The sequence below is a fragment of the Apostichopus japonicus genome, chromosome 20, assembly GCF_037975245.1.
Source record: "Apostichopus japonicus isolate 1M-3 chromosome 20, ASM3797524v1, whole genome shotgun sequence".
In the NCBI taxonomy this organism is placed as follows: Eukaryota; Metazoa; Echinodermata; class Holothuroidea; order Aspidochirotida; family Stichopodidae; genus Apostichopus; species Apostichopus japonicus.
Genome location: NC_092580.1, coordinates 29,525,591 through 29,541,517, shown reverse-complemented (window position 1 = coordinate 29,541,517; position 15,927 = coordinate 29,525,591). Strand labels below are relative to the sequence as shown.

The 15,927-nt window shown below is 37.5% G+C and overlaps 1 protein-coding gene across 3 annotated transcripts in view; it reads right to left on the bottom strand.

Annotated features, from left to right (window-relative positions):
• LOC139961057 (uncharacterized) overlaps nucleotides 1-15,927 on the bottom strand; it is a 40,041-nt gene that overhangs the window by 19,035 nt on the left and 5,079 nt on the right. For all 3 annotated transcript variants that reach the window (XM_071959899.1, XM_071959898.1, XM_071959897.1), the window contains exons 2-6: nucleotides 14,708-14,840; nucleotides 6,179-6,227; nucleotides 5,238-5,417; nucleotides 4,869-5,002; nucleotides 3,746-3,887 (exon numbers count right to left, since the gene is read on the bottom strand). In XM_071959899.1, the coding sequence (XP_071816000.1) occupies nucleotides 3,746-3,887; nucleotides 4,869-5,002; nucleotides 5,238-5,417; nucleotides 6,179-6,227; nucleotides 14,708-14,803 (601 nt within the window). In that variant the 5' untranslated portion in view covers nucleotides 14,804-14,840. The remainder of the gene's footprint in view (nucleotides 1-3,745; nucleotides 3,888-4,868; nucleotides 5,003-5,237; nucleotides 5,418-6,178; nucleotides 6,228-14,707; nucleotides 14,841-15,927) is intronic.

The following is a 15,927-nucleotide window of genomic DNA, read 5'->3' as shown; positions in this document are numbered from 1 at the left end:
GTAAATTTGAGACGGACGCGGGAGATAGCGAACTGCATCAGCTGGTAGTCCCAAAAGAAATTCAAGAAGAAATCCTGGATAAGTCCCATAACCATAGGCTTTCAGGCCATTTTATGACGAAGAAGACTCTTAAACGTATCCGAGAACTGTATTACTGGAGTGGTTATAGGGGCCACGTGGAGAAATGGTGTAAGAGCTGTGACGCATGCGCTTCACGCAAGGGCCCTAGGAAAAAGGCCAATGCATCCTTAAAGCAGTATGGCGCCGGACACGTACTACAACGTTGCTCCATGGATATCATGGGACCACTCCCAGTATCGAGTCGGGGTAATCGGTACGTCGTTGTCATAGCTGATTATTTCACAAAATGGACAGAAGCATTTGCGATAGCCGACATGGAAGCCGAAACTGTCGCCAGGGTACTGGTTGAAGAGTTTATCTGCAGGTTTGGTGTCCCCGAAGAACTTCACACTGATCAGGGCCGACAATTTGAATCCGAACTATTCCAACATATGTGTCGACTGTTAGACATTCACAAGACAAGGACGACACCGTTCCATCCACAATCCGACGGGATGGTGGAGCGATTTAATCGGACCCTAGAAGATATGCTCTCCCTTGTTGTAAGTGAAAATCAGAAAGACTGGGATGCGTGGCTGCCGTACCTGTTAATGGCTTATCGCTCCGCGGAGCATGAAAGCACCAGGTTTTCACCGGCTGAAATCATGCTGGGAAGGATGGTTACCTTGCCGTTAAGCGCCCAACTCCCCAGGCTACCCGACGAGACGGACAGTCCCCGTAAGCCTACCCCTAAATATGTACTGGAGTTAGATAAGACCATGCACAGAATACATGAGATTGCAAGAGGGAAGCTAAAACTAGCCAGTGATAAACAAAAGAAGTTTCACGATAAAGGTGCATACAACCAGGAGTTTACTCAGGGGGATTTGATATGGCTGCTAAACACCAAGAGGAAAAGAGGGATTTCCCCTAAACTCCAGAAACGTTGGGACGGGCCAGGAAAAATTCTGAAGAAACTCTCAGATGTCATATATCGTGTTAAAATGCGACCTAAGAAGAAACCGCAGGTAGTTCATCACAACCGTCTGAAGCCTTATATCGGAGAGGATCCGCCCCTGTGGTTGTTACGGAAGCCTTCGATCAGCGAAGCTCCTCAGCAAACGGTCACCGAGGTGGAAAATCTACAAAAACAGTAGCGTCGACGCGTTGGCCTTACGTAAGATAATACCACCGTGGATCTCCTTGTTGACTACCATAGTGGTTTTATCTTTCCTCCACCGTGGCATGAAAAACAAAACATCGGACACTATGCCGTACACTAGTTTCAGCTAGATCTTCCACACAGTCATTTCCGGGTTGCATCTTCATCAGGAACAACTAAAAATGTCTCACTTATACGAAGCCGAATTCAAGTGCAGAGACTGTAAAAGACGTTACTCTGATCTCAGTGAACTGAAACGTCATTATGCGGAGAAACACGGGGACGGCAGGAAACTCTTTAGATGTGAAGAATGTGATTATTCGTCTAATAAGAAGGCCGACGTGGTTCGACATAAGAGTAGTCGCCATAAATCGGAAGACACCAGGCAGGTAAGCCTAGGCTTAAAGGAACCTAACGAGCCTAGTACCTCCAAACCTCGATCTCCACCCAGGGTCCAGCGGCCAGATTGGCTTACACTTCAGACTATCGTTGGATCACCCCATTCGGCTACGGAGTTTCAGCAAGAAAACCATTTGGACGAAGCTATCGAGCAGAGGGACACTCCCCCAACACCAGTGGTAACCCCACTCAAAAGAAGCCTGTCTCAGCCGAACGACGGAGACCAGACCCGCAAGGTACTAAAAAAGGCCATAGAAGATGCGAATAGACCGATGGTGGGTAATAACGACGACAGACAACCAAAGGAGAGGATTTCAACGGTGGTACTCCAGGATGGGAGGATCTACGTAACTGTAGAGAAATTTTAAAGACAACCAACCCTTCAGCGAAACGAACTTTCAGTTACTTTGTAAATAATTTCTTTCTATTCTATATACCGGAGAGAACATTCTATATACATGGTTTCGTAACCTGTAATTTTCTGTGGACGCTTATTCCGTTTTGAATGATTAGCGAAAGTATCGCCGGGAACGAAGTTAACCAGACCCATCACGGAAAATTGTTTCAAAACGTTGTTTCTTTGTATGGACACATGTATTCTCGTTACTTAAATTTATTTTTACTTGGACAACATTTGTGTCACAGCATTTTGTTTTTGTTTATTGAACAAAAGTGGATAATTATGTGCTTTTTGAACGGACACTTCGTATTTTTATGTTTAACATTTTACTTACGGACCCTCTTTCACTACCTTCTTTATGTTCTTATCAAACGTAAGTTGATTTTCTTTTCATGCTTATTTCGTGCTATTTTTGGTAAACAATGTACTGTAACTAGGAGTTACTCAAGTTGAAACGATTGGTTCTTAAACTCATACGTTCTTGCCCTCACTTTATATTGTAAATTAAGTGATTTGTTTTAAGAGGAACCAATTTTTAATTAATTGTTGTATTGTTAGTTAGTTTTTGGGTATAGAAAATGCGAGGACGCATTTGTAGCTCGGGTGGGGGAAATGTAGCGGAAAGCTACGACTTTTCCTTAGTGAGATACGTTTCGCTCCCTCAGAGGTAACATCTGTTGCGCTCCGCGGAGGTAACGATAGATGTTTATCCGGAACAGGAACTGATTACGTAATTTTGCCATATCGATGTATTCCCGTGACTGGCATAGGCAGGCACGGCGGTGGGTGTGTGAGTCGATCCCATTGGTCGCAACTCACCGTAGTTATATATACAAGTAGTCCCTGATTGGTCTAAGCCTTTTTTTTACAGTTTATGTACGGACGTGTGTAAACGGGGGTTATTTCCGGGGTATTTAATGCAGGGTTCTTTCGTAAATGAGTGAGTCAGAGGGTCGGAGAGTCGGTCGAGTGCAAGACGAGGAACTTTCCTTCCGGCCGCTCGTGTTGGTTTCGAGACAGGTTTTACACTACCAGACGTTGGCGGCGTTACACTATGTTAAATCTGTCTGTCATGACTCCAGTATATTATTAAGAAAAAGGGAATGCTGTAGGATTTATTCACATGTATCTCTGACAATCCGAGGTGGAAACAGAAATGAAGGTTGGAAAGATTTACATGCTAACTTTTGCAAGCAGATAGGGCAAAGTGAAAACATTCACAGTATTTTCTTTTCCAAGATAATACTGTTACATGTATTTGATATTAAATAGCTTTCACTCCTTTGGTGAACTTGAAACAAGTTTAATTGCCAGGCTGACTGTTTTTTTCTTCTAACAACTCTTCAATCTCAGTATAAGTTAACTGCGTGAAATGGTTTGTGCTTTTGCATGAGTTTATCTATGGGAAGTTTTCATGTGTGGAGCGATTGTATAGCCCGTCTTTTTCCGTTAGGGAGGAAGTATCAGCCAAAGAAATCCACCTATCATGCTAAAGATGTTGCTTTATATTTAATCAAAGTAGTCAGACGCTTTGTGTTTTCCTCTTCTTCAAAGCATCGCTATTTGCACCAGTTCTTGCAGTACTCACACATCTTTTGTGCCAATTAATGCCTCAATATTGATAACTGCTATCAGAATCAGCTGATGTTAGGATCTATCTGTGAAACACTAATAACAATAATGATTGTTTATAAATAGATTAATTAAAAAAAATATAAACTTACGTGGTATTGTGACTTTTTTGTTGACCACTACATCAAAGTCTTGTGCTGCAGGAGCAGGTAAAGATCTGCCACTCACTTCGTAAGTGTACCCTGGATGAATTGTTTCATTGTAAAATCCATCATAGAAAAGTTTTGTTTTACTCTGTTGAATTAAGGAACACAAATGACTTAGTCAAAGAAGACAATAAAACACATTTAATACAATACAAAGTCACAAGTTTTCAATGTTTGCTCTCATGAAAGCCACAAAGCTCGCCTTCCACTCCAACCAACCCCCTCCCCTCCCCCCCAACCTCCCACCTCTGCAATTATTGAAATTCCAAGCTTACTTATAAATGATATATCCTTTATAGCCACATAAAAAAAAATACATTCCATTACAACAACAAAAAAAACAATCTGCTCTTGGTTCTAATGTGTACATACTAAACAATCACATGATTCATGTTGCCAAACATTTGGCCCATTAGCAAAAGTTAAAATTTAAAATCTGAATGTAAAGATTGCCTTTGTTTATATTTCCTCTTATAAAATTACACTCAAACCCATGCATGAGAAGATGGCTTAACAAATGAAACATTAGGCTATATATGCTGAGCTTAGATCTATTTTACCTAGAATAACTATGCCAAGCGGTGACAAATTCTATAATAAACCGAGTCTTCACCACTTCTCAAGTAACTGTTCTGTACCAGGGATACTAGCTAGAAGTTGAATCCATGACTGGGAACACTGTTTTCCAGTATCACTAATACTGAGGTCCAAGACATGGTCAGTGTGATGTTTTAATTTTTTTGGGGGGGGGGGGGTGAAACTGTGGTATTGCCCAGGATTAAATATAAAATTTCAAGTAACATTCGGTTAGTTAGTTTTCAAATTCAAAATATATCAAACAGCTGGTAAGTAATGTTTTCATTTTATGTCCAATTAAACAAAGAGTGCAGGTTCTATTGTTTTCTTTTATGATAAAAATGTCTTTCAAATCTTAAAACTGGGTGGATTAATTGAAATATGCAATACTAACTGCTACATGTATCTTGGTATGGAAATGTGCTCTTGAAAACAAAGACTTCATTCGAACTTGACAGATCGGCAATTAAAGAGAGATAATAAAACAAATTACCCCATTCATCTTGACATCACCCTCATCGAGCTCCTCCAGTATTTTAATATAGTGGCATGAAGTATGTCGTATGTGACTTATTACTTCATTATAACCTTTCAGTATGAAGAGTATACCTGAAAGGTTAGGGCCATCTGCAAAAAAACAAAAGAAAGAAGAAATGGTAGATTTGGAAGGAAGCCATACATGGACAGTGATCTGAGAATGAGTCAAGTTTAGGCAGTGCAAATGAATTACCAATTGGCAGACTAGATAGATGAAAGAGAGCCATAGCAGACTAGGCACAGGTAAGAGGAGGAGGTGGGGGGGGAGGCTGGAAGGAGGAATTAATACACTATCTCACTCAGCCTTACACATTCCAAAACTTACCCAATGTAATTGATAAACTTAACGTGATCATCTTGAGGGCAGCTGTCTCTGAGCAATTGCCTTCGTCCCGACCGGGATCAGCAGAGCAAGGAGTCAGCTCGTAACTGAAGTCTATCACATCTAATCCATCAGGCACAGATTGACTCCTATTGGACATTATTGGTGCACAGCCGCCGTGACCTGCTTGCAAGAACAAAGTACTATTAAAAGCATCAAGATATGAAGAAAAGTGAATCAAACAATTACATTGAGGAGAGCCAATTATCTTCAATTTAGGGAGGAGAATGGCTTCAAAGGGCCCACTTTATTGACAGACAAGGTAACATTTGATCTGATAGAGAGAAAAAAAAGTCCACGCTGTCAGTTGAAAAGGTCCATTTTTCAATATCTTGTGCGTAACTAGAGTCCAAAGGGAGATTGAATGTCACCTATTTCGACTGGCTACGTATACCTTACTGTATGTTGGCTGGCTAAACCATATCGTCATCAACCAATAGTGGCTGATTGGGGCATATCAATGTTTAATGTGAGATCCAGATCCAATTCAGCAACAGCTTTGCTGTACAATACTGCTTTCCTTTGGTAGTAGGCAAAGCCAAGACCTTGAAAACCAATCTGAGCGAGTTCAATGATGAGGGGGGGGGGGGGAATGTTTCAAGCAGACAAATACTGAACAATGTTCATAGTAGAAACAACAGAACAGTTCAGAGTTTCTTCAAAATATTCTCTTCAACCATAACAGTTGGATGTTCTTGACAGTGGTGTCACGGGTACAAACAATGAAAAATGTGATTCGTAATTCTTCTTATTGGCCTTAGAAGTAAGCAGCAATGAGCACACTGCAATCTATTAGATGATGTAACCGGTTTTGCTTTGTAAAGGTGCTTTTATTTATGAAAAGATGACATTAGAGAACCTATAAAAAATTCATAGAAACCTACCGCTATGCTCCATTGATATGAATTCACATGTGGAGTTACTTGGTCCAAACTGAAATATGAAGAAATGGAGAAACGAGAATATTTACCACTTAAAAGGTATTGTCCAAAAAATAAAAAAAAATAAAAATAAAATAAAATAAAATCTCACCACTTGGAGAAATGGTGGTAGGGATAATAATTGAGAACTGACTATGAGTAAAACCATGAGTATTTGAAACATTTGATTTTCCCAGGGCTTTATTGGACCAAAACTTGCTTCGATTCGCCAGTGTCTGATGAAAATATTCACAGAGAGCTAAAGATAGCAAATACGTGTCTAAATGTTTCCAACAAAAAAAAACTGTTAATTTGCCATGAAGTAAAATGATCCAAACAACAATGTGGCTTTGCGCAATTCAAAGTGGTTGCTTCATTTGTTTTACAGTTGAGAGTAAAAAAGCTAATCATGTAAATTGCAATTTGTCCTACCCTCTAAAAGGATTGAACAGTTTTATCATCAGCTAATCGGATAATTCAGATGCCATGAGGCCCAATGCACCTGAAAAATGAACACATCTATCTATCGTGTTTAATACGCAGATAGAAACAGTTGATCCTTCAAGATGATTTCATAACATGTTTGTTAGACTAAATGTAAAATGGCTGCAAAACACAAACAGCTTCCTGGATGACATGCAAAGCATACTTGCACATAACATTCATATACACATCATCACAGACTAGTGTTTAAAGTGGGATCAGGTTGATCTGGTTCATAGGACATCCTAACCTTGTTTGAACCTATTAAAAACACTTGATGGTTTAGAGATAAATTATACATATTCAAATACCAAGGTTTTCAGTATTCCTGAAAATCAGATAAGCTATCATTTGGTAAAGAGTGGGTTGTTTTAGGAATACTTGAAACCTAGACCACATTTTAGGAGGAATTTACAACTTGTGTTTTGTACAGTACGTAAGTGCATGTGTTGCTGCAATCCATATTAAACACACTGCCTGTGTATCTCTGACAAGCAATGAAAGCACTGATTATATTTAACTTTGTAGTTGTTCATATTTTCATGTATATTTGCATAGTTGGCAGAAAGGATCCAGATGGGCTCAAACTGGTCTAAAAAGAAAGAAAAAATTAGTTTTAATTTACAAATATTTTCTTAGCGATTCCGCAATGACTGCAAACACTTAATCAAGCAATGCCATCTAAAGTGACTATGTTAATTCAAACTTCAGAAAGTTTGCTGTGTGCCCATTCAAGCAAGTGTGCAGTTTTGGGTGGTTCAGTCGCAGGGATGAATAATTTATCCAGTACCATCAGGTACCACATCGCGCTACTATGACAAACAGTCAAATTGCTATGCGCAAGTCCAAAACTCAGGGACCATGTAGTCATATTTTGTAAGAGACACAGCCTCAAAAACTGCTATGAACATTCAATTGTTCCCTGCTCTGCAAGTTCTGTACTTGAGGAAAGGGAACGGATATGTTCACTTCCATAAGGGTTACAAACTGACAGTACTTCCATACATTTTAAAATCCAGCCTGTCACTTCAGGATGAAGGAAGGATTCACAGTAAACAGCTGTTTCATTCTTCTGTAATATATGCTCAATATGTTACACAACACCATCTCAAAACCACTGAAATCTTCATACTTTAATTCACCACAGTGGTCAGAAAACAGTGCCTATACACTATACAATATACCTGAGGTAATATGTACTAGGAAGTTAAGGGGTTAAAGCTGGTTTGTGTTCAGAAACAGTGTGTATAACTAGCTTCACAGCACCACTTACATGTGCAAAGTACTGTTATTCTGACAAATTCAGTTCACCCTATTTCAACAATTTATGAGGAATATGTGGCTTTTTTTGAACAATTTACAAACATATATCCCAATACCCCCCACTGAAGTCAGTGGCGGTGCAGTGCTAAAGTGTTACCAAGTTTTGAAGGCTATACAGGTCTGTAGATTTTGAGTGTACGAGTAAAACTGAGTCAGTCGCATTCATTCCATTTGTCCTTGAATGATTTGGAAACATTTTGTTTGAGAACATACGTATATGAAAAGCCCTATAGATATTTGCCTATTGAGCTTTGCATTGTATCTGAGCAACTGACCTTTGGTCTATGTGCATAGACTAAGCAGTAGAGCCACTTTTAATGATGAGCCTCAAATGTTTAAGGGTGAAATCTCAATTCTTAAGAGTGGTAAAGAAATACCACCTGGAATAGACAACAGTGGTTTTTAACTGCCTACAACATACTTTAACAAAATTAAAGTTTTGGGGACTAAAGTCATCTTTTACTCTGGCATATAACCTTGCAAACTGCTATACAGGTACTGTACTTATGCCAGTGCGGCCGAATTGCTACATAAACGCAATGCTATGTACTGGATATATATATTCTGGTACACTGTCCTTGCATCTGATCTCTAAATACTGTACCAATGCAGGTTAGAAAATAGAAGATGAAAAGATAAAAGTAAACAAAAGAAAACAGAAGCCACTCATTTCTCCACAAAATATAAAGGTTAATATTGTAATTTATTTATTTATTTATGTATTCATTCATTCATTTACTGACCCATTCATTCATTCATTCATTCATTCATTCATTCATTCTCTAATATTCCTTGACAATTTTCACTAGGATATGGATAGCCACTATCAGAGTACAGTATGCATTGTTTCAAACATTTGAAAATGATTATAAAAACTGCATACTGCTAATACATAGCTACAAATACTGTGCTTAAACAAATACCAAGTTCGAAAAGAAGGTTTTGGTAAAAGAGAAGAGAGTGCATATAAAGTAGATTAAAGACATCAGATAGGTATTATAGGTACCATGGCATGGGTGTCAAAAGTAAGAGGCTGAAGATGCTGAAGGGGCTGAAGAGGCTGAAGAGGCTGAAGAGGCTGAAGAGGCTGAAGAGGCTTCAGCACCAAATGGCCAGGCTACGTAGGACATAATCTTTTGTACTTTGCAATATACTAACAATGAATAGGCACTGAAGGTCAGTGCAGATAATCCCTTACATTGTTCGATATTGAATCATCCAATTTGAGTTTTGCAGCTGCGACAAACTTTTCATATTTTCATGGCGGGCTAGTGTGCTTAACATAGGAGCAAAGTTAATATTTGTTTTATGTTATGGTCCTGATATATACATATTTCGGTCCCAAACGTACTATTTCAGTGAGGCGGGGTTCCCTCTCTGAATGCTGCCACCGCTGATATAGCCTATTGTCTTTGGCCCTTTTATTTATTAATCATTTACCTTTATCATTCATCACCAGATCTACACTTGACTTTACTGTACTAGTTAATAGATGATGTATGCCATCAATAAAATAACTAACATCTCAGTTTTTATCTTCTTACTTTATGAGAAGTTTATTGTTCAGATGCTCGGGATCTACTTCAAGATGAACGCATTAATTTTTAACTGGAGATCGTTAAGAGAAACGCATAAAGTTAACTACTTGGAAAGAGGATGTTTACAATTCCTAAGTTATCTTTTTCTTGTAAGTGAAGCTGCTTTAGACCTGTAGCTGTAATTCAGTTCCTGTTTCATGCTTGTTGCTCCACCCTTTCATAAACAATTATTTGAACTACCAAAAGGCGACACCAAGGAAAAAAAAAAACAGGTCAGTAAGAAACCGAAACCAACTCATTGTACAAAGAATAATAGCTTTGTTAACCTTGCAAGTTCTTTAAGTTTGAATTGGAATTCATCTTGGTCACACCTCGGAGTTGTTATGGAACTTCCTGGTGACACTATAGTTTAGAAAGTTCAAGTTGGGCTTTAAAAGAATTGGAAAGTACAGTTGATGAAAGAAATAAATGGATGTTTCCTACAAGTGAAATGGGGCGTTAAGTATGGAAATGGAATGCCATGGTAACTTCATTCAAATCAACACAAACAGACAATAGATACTTTCTCAATTGTGCAAATCAGTTGCAATGATTAACTTATATAGCAAACCATTCTGTTATGGACTATATTAAACATGAAGGCAAATTTGATGTGTCTCCTGCAACTGTGATATGTATTGTAGAGGGCAGTAAAGTCATGTGAATTACGTACAGTATATAATGTAATGGCAATGCATAAAGCCTAGTAAAGTCATGTGAATTATGTATATAATGTAATGGCAACGCGTCAGCCTAGTAAAGTCACATGAATTAAGTTCAGTATATAATGTAATGCGTAAGCCTAGTAAAGTCATGTGAATTATGTATATAATGTAATGGCAATGCGTAAGCCTATTAGAGTAATGTCAACTATATATACTGTATAATGGCAATGCGTTAGCCTAGTAAAGTCATTTGAATTACGTTCAGTATATAATGTAATATGGTAATGCGTAAGTCTAGTAAAGTCATGTGAATTATATGTAATGGCAATGCGTAAGCCTAGTAGAGTAATGTCAACTATACATACTGTATAATGGCAATGCGTTAGCCTACAGTAGTAAAGTCATTTGAATTACGTTCAGTATATAATGTAATATGGTAATGCGTTAGTCTAGTAAAGTCATGTGAATTACATGTATGTAATGGCAATGCGATGTGATGTAGTAAACCATTCCAATAATATTGAAGCATTGATCAAGCATGAAAGGGTACAGCAAGTTATAAGAGCAGTGAAACTCCCCTCCTTCCCCCTCCCAAAACCCCAACCAACATGACTACAGTACATCTAGAAGATTAAAATCATACTGTCTCCTTCACAGAATTATAAGAAACGAGTTCATAAGCCTCTTCAAGAACTGTACAAGTTTAAAAATAACCTGTGAATTAGCCTTGTTACATGTTCATTCTAGGAATGATACACCTCTTTGCATTTTTCTACAGACAATAACCTTTTCAAATTTGCACTGAGCAGCAAAAAAATGTATAAAATACTGTGTATGCCTATATTTGGAAATGTGTATTAAGAACTACAGATGAAAGATTGAAATAGCTGGTATTCATTTAGGATTGTTATTGACACAGAATAATAGGTGCAACAACCTTGAAAATATTCAACCAAGTTCCATGGGAAGTGATTGTTGAAAAAAGCTATTGCCATAACAAACAACCAACCACACAGTAGATTCAACAGAGTATGGAAACTTTACTCAAGTAAGAAATCATAAAATAAAGAAAATGAAGAAATAAAATATAAAAGAGAGCTAAAAACAAAAAAATTATTGTTTTGAAGAAGAGAAGCTTAGCTATTAGCAACAAGCACATCATGCATTCAAACCAAGGGTGTTTCTTATCGTGACTATCACATAGATGCGCCTAATACTCCATTATTGTTAATTTCAACCATTAAATTTTCGTATTTTGTTAAAGTTTAAAAGTTACAATCAAGTTTCCATGATGATAAACACAAAATTACTGCAAAACGTCCACTAGTTTTTTCAAATCTAGAATGGACTGGACAGTTTGAAGGAAAGTACATGGAACCCCCTTTCCCCCACCCCTTTCCCCCATCTTGGTAGCTAGTTAATGGAATATTGTCAGCAGTATTTATATATCCAAATAGATACTGTAAAGCATAGATACATATATACTAATTACCTGTAAGGAATGCTTTGAACTAGCTTGTAGGAAGCTGGAGTCACAATAGTTTATACCTAAGCTTGTCTGCTCAGGGAAAATTGTTGAGGACTTTTTTTGGCTGTCATTTGGACAACCAGATCTTACCATTTAGTTGTCCAAATAGTATTGCCTAAAGAAATGGCTAAGCAAAATATGACCAATATGTACACTGCAGGAGAAATCTCTGGTTTGGCAAACAGACACCAGCTTATCAACCAATTTATCATTTTACCTACTTGGGAGTTTATTTAGTTACAATGCAATCTGAATTTGATGTAAACAACAAATCCCTCACCCCCTCCCACTAGAGGGTAGGATTATCTTTAAACCTGACCTGCTACAGTACTTGAGATACTGTACCAGTGTACCTGAAGCCAGGATAAGGAGATGGGCAGCAAATGCTTGTTTCTAATGAGAATAAACCATGGCTGTTTATCACCTTCAACAGTTTTACAAGAAACGCAAAATGATTTTAGTCAGTGGTTTTGTATCTTTGAATTTAGATGTATTCTTTCAAAACAAATATTCACAAATCAAATTTAATTTATACAGCTAGCAACTTTGGTTTAAAAGACAAAAGGAATGACAAGTAATTTTCAGAAAATATCAAGTTCAGTGGCTAAGAAGCATAATGTCAAGAATCGCATGGTCATTCATAAGGGAACCCACTAAATAGAAGGCAGCCTTCAACAGCAAATGGACAAACCTCTCACTTCAAATACATTTACTCTCAATGAAGAAACAAAGGGGATGGGATTTCCCCCATTCCCCTCCATTAAAGTTCTCCCATTGGTCATGGATATGAAATTTTACTTGTTCTTTCTGACTACAGCCAAGCTGTACAAACGCTGTAAGTACCACACACACATATGAACACATATGAACCTGCTGCCTTCAACCTTTTAGTCTTTAGAAATACAAAAAAAAACAAAAAAAACAAATTGAGTGATAGTAATGTTTCTATAATTAATCTGGGTTTTTCTTATAGTCAGTTCTAAAATATGCTAAATCTCTGGTATGCTCCTTTAAGGCTAAAATGTTTATCCATTGTTACATAAATCCTAGTTTTTCAACCAAAACAAGTTCTCATGACGTCATATGAACAATACAGCACCATTGTAAAACTGTCCAACAGCATTTGTCCTTGGCAAATTTGAAATGCATTGTACTTCAGGTTAACATATTAGTTGAGGCCATAAAAGTAAATATTGTGACTCAATTTAAGTTTTGTTTTGAACCTGAGGAACAGGCCGAAAAGTCTGTGATTTAGACCATGGAGCTATAGCTCCATGGTTAGACAAGTAGCCCAGCCACTCTAATTGATTAGCCTCATATGTTTAACATCCCCATTTCTCAAGCATTAATAGTGGCAAAGAAACACTACCTACACGAATTGCACTGTTTTGTGCAACAGTCTACTGCAAATCAAAATTAACTTTGTTCCTAATTGACTTAATTCCACTTGTACTACCAAATTTTAGTTCACTATCCTGCCTAAAGCTATCATGCATTTTTTGACTTGGGGAGGGGCAGGGGTGGGGTGGATGACTTGGAGACAAATTAGATGAGTTTCTGTCTTCAAAGTAATCTCATTTCATGAATTCTGGACCTCTTTCTCTAACCTCTGCAGCAAGGAAAGTCTTTTCCCAAACTTTTATTTAATACTTCAACAAATTTCATTTTCATAGCAACAACAATAGATAACAATAAAATAAATGTAAATATTACGAGTACCTTATCTGGAAAATGTTGGAGTTATGCAGTTTTTAAGACATCATTGCATATCTATACCGAAGGTACCATAACTTGATAGCAAACCACTTTATAGAGCATTGTTTATTATTTATGTGACTTTACACTCTGATATATAACAAAACTATTGGCAGATTGACTTGACAGAAACAGCAAAACTTTGTTTACATTCAGGGAGAATTATATGTCAATAAAAATGACAAGGTTAAGAGTTATTTGACATATCATGAGGGACTTTTGTCACCACCTGTGATAAGAGCAATAAAGAAGAGAGGGGATGTCACTGGATATGGGGGGGGGGGGTAATGTATGGTAATGGCATAAACCTTTGACACCAGATCATAAATTTGATATCAGTGACACACAGGGAACTTCTAAAAGTATTCAGGTGGTGTGGGCATTATTCACAGGATATAAGAATATAAAGTGTGGGCCTGGCATGCTATGTAAGTAGCAGGATTTTTCCTGTAGATCTCCTACTTTCAATTTCCAGGGATGAGGGAGACGGGTGAGGATTGGGAAGGGGGGAAGGGGAGGGACAAAAAAAAAATTGTTTTGATAATTGAAATTTTGCACCTCACTATTTTGTTCCTAATAGTTCTTACTCTGCAACTGTGTTTTAGGTTTCAACAAGTTAACTTAAAGTGTCAGATGGATCCTTTGTTTTCCAGAAAATGCATCAAAAGGGGAGGTTGTCAACTTGTTGGTGACTGATCTCATTGTTAAAGTATTTCTGTGGTACACGATACATTTGGAATACTAATATCAAATGTATGCACCCTGAACTCAGGGCGGCAGTACCTCACAGTGAGAAAGCTTTATTGCATAAATTCATTCCAGCAATTTTACAAAGGAAATTTATTATAGTTATTACAAGAAACCAAATATTATTCAGTAACTACCAAGATTTTGTAACTCAGTCTGCTGTTGCCAGGTTAGGTCAATGAAATTGACCAGACTTCCATAACCCATACATATGTCAGTTATTTAGTGATCAAATTTATTTTTATGGTAGAGGGAGATTGGGAGGGAGGAAGGGGGAGGGGTGGGGTAAGGAGTGTCCACACTAAAATTAGAGGCAATCTCCATGCTGAAGTGTGAAAATCATTTCAGGTGCTGGCCGTTACCAGCAGGGGCTGAGTGTACAACGGTCTTCCAGTGCCTTGCATACAGTACTTACCACATTGCACTGTTCCCAGTGACTGCGCTGACAGCAAGGGTCGCTATCAGCAGATAGGATGCAGATAGCTAAGAAGATGTAGACTCTAAACTTCATTGCTCTCTCTAATACTAGCAGTCTCGCTGATGGTGGTCTAAAAAGAAATCAAAGGAAGATTTTTTTCTTTTATACATCATGAGAGCAAACATACATACGTAGTACACATATACGTAGTACTGATCTGGCACTGAATAAAAGTTAGCTTTGCTCCAATGATTTGCAAAAATCCAAGAATTGTCAGACTTACTCCCACTCAATCACATAAAGCATTTTTTTGTCAGTGTTCCCAAGGTTGAGATGCAGTCTTTCTCTAAGTGAAGCAAACTTGTTTTAATTTTCTGTTATTCCTACACAGATGTACATATATACAGAATAAACATGTGCTTATTTATCTTCCCTCCATTGTGCAACAGACAATATTATTGCATAAGGATTTGCAAATATGAAAATTGTCTATTAATTGTTTAGTTTTTGTTGAAAACTTATGAAATAGAATAATATTTCAATTGCTCCTCTTCGTCTCACCACCACCCCCCCCCCCCCTCTCTCTCTCTAGAAAAAATGAAGATGTTCTTATTCCTTACTCTGTCTGAAAGAATAAAAGGTCATAACACATACTGTGCAGTATGATGAAACAGCTTGAAGAACTTATGCCAACTGTTTCCTTACAAGGCCTATATGATATCATTGTATGCTAGTGTTGTTATACATAAAATATAAAAATTACGATAAATTTCATGTCCATATGATTCCCAAAGAAAGTGGAGTACTTTTAAATTGGCAATCCACTCAAGCTGATTAAAATGAACTTGGGGCTACAGTTGAGCAGTATGAGTGCAAACCGATTGTTTATAGACAACAAAAGACCAATTTCAATCAAACAAAGATTGATGATTCATGCATTACATCAGCTCATATGACTACATATTGCCATTGAAGGAATATAGACTTCATATTGGGAATGAATAAACAGATTTAATTGTATAGGCCTAATAGATGCTTTGTTAATATACTTAAAATTTTCCATTGATTTTTTTTATGATTTAGTTTTCGAATCTCATGTACAGAAGTTTATAAGCCTGACTGAGTTTAGTTTTGTTTCATTTGAAAAGAAGAGAAATAACAAAAGAGTAGATATTTTCCTATAAATTTGCATCATATAATTCAATATTTTTACAGTC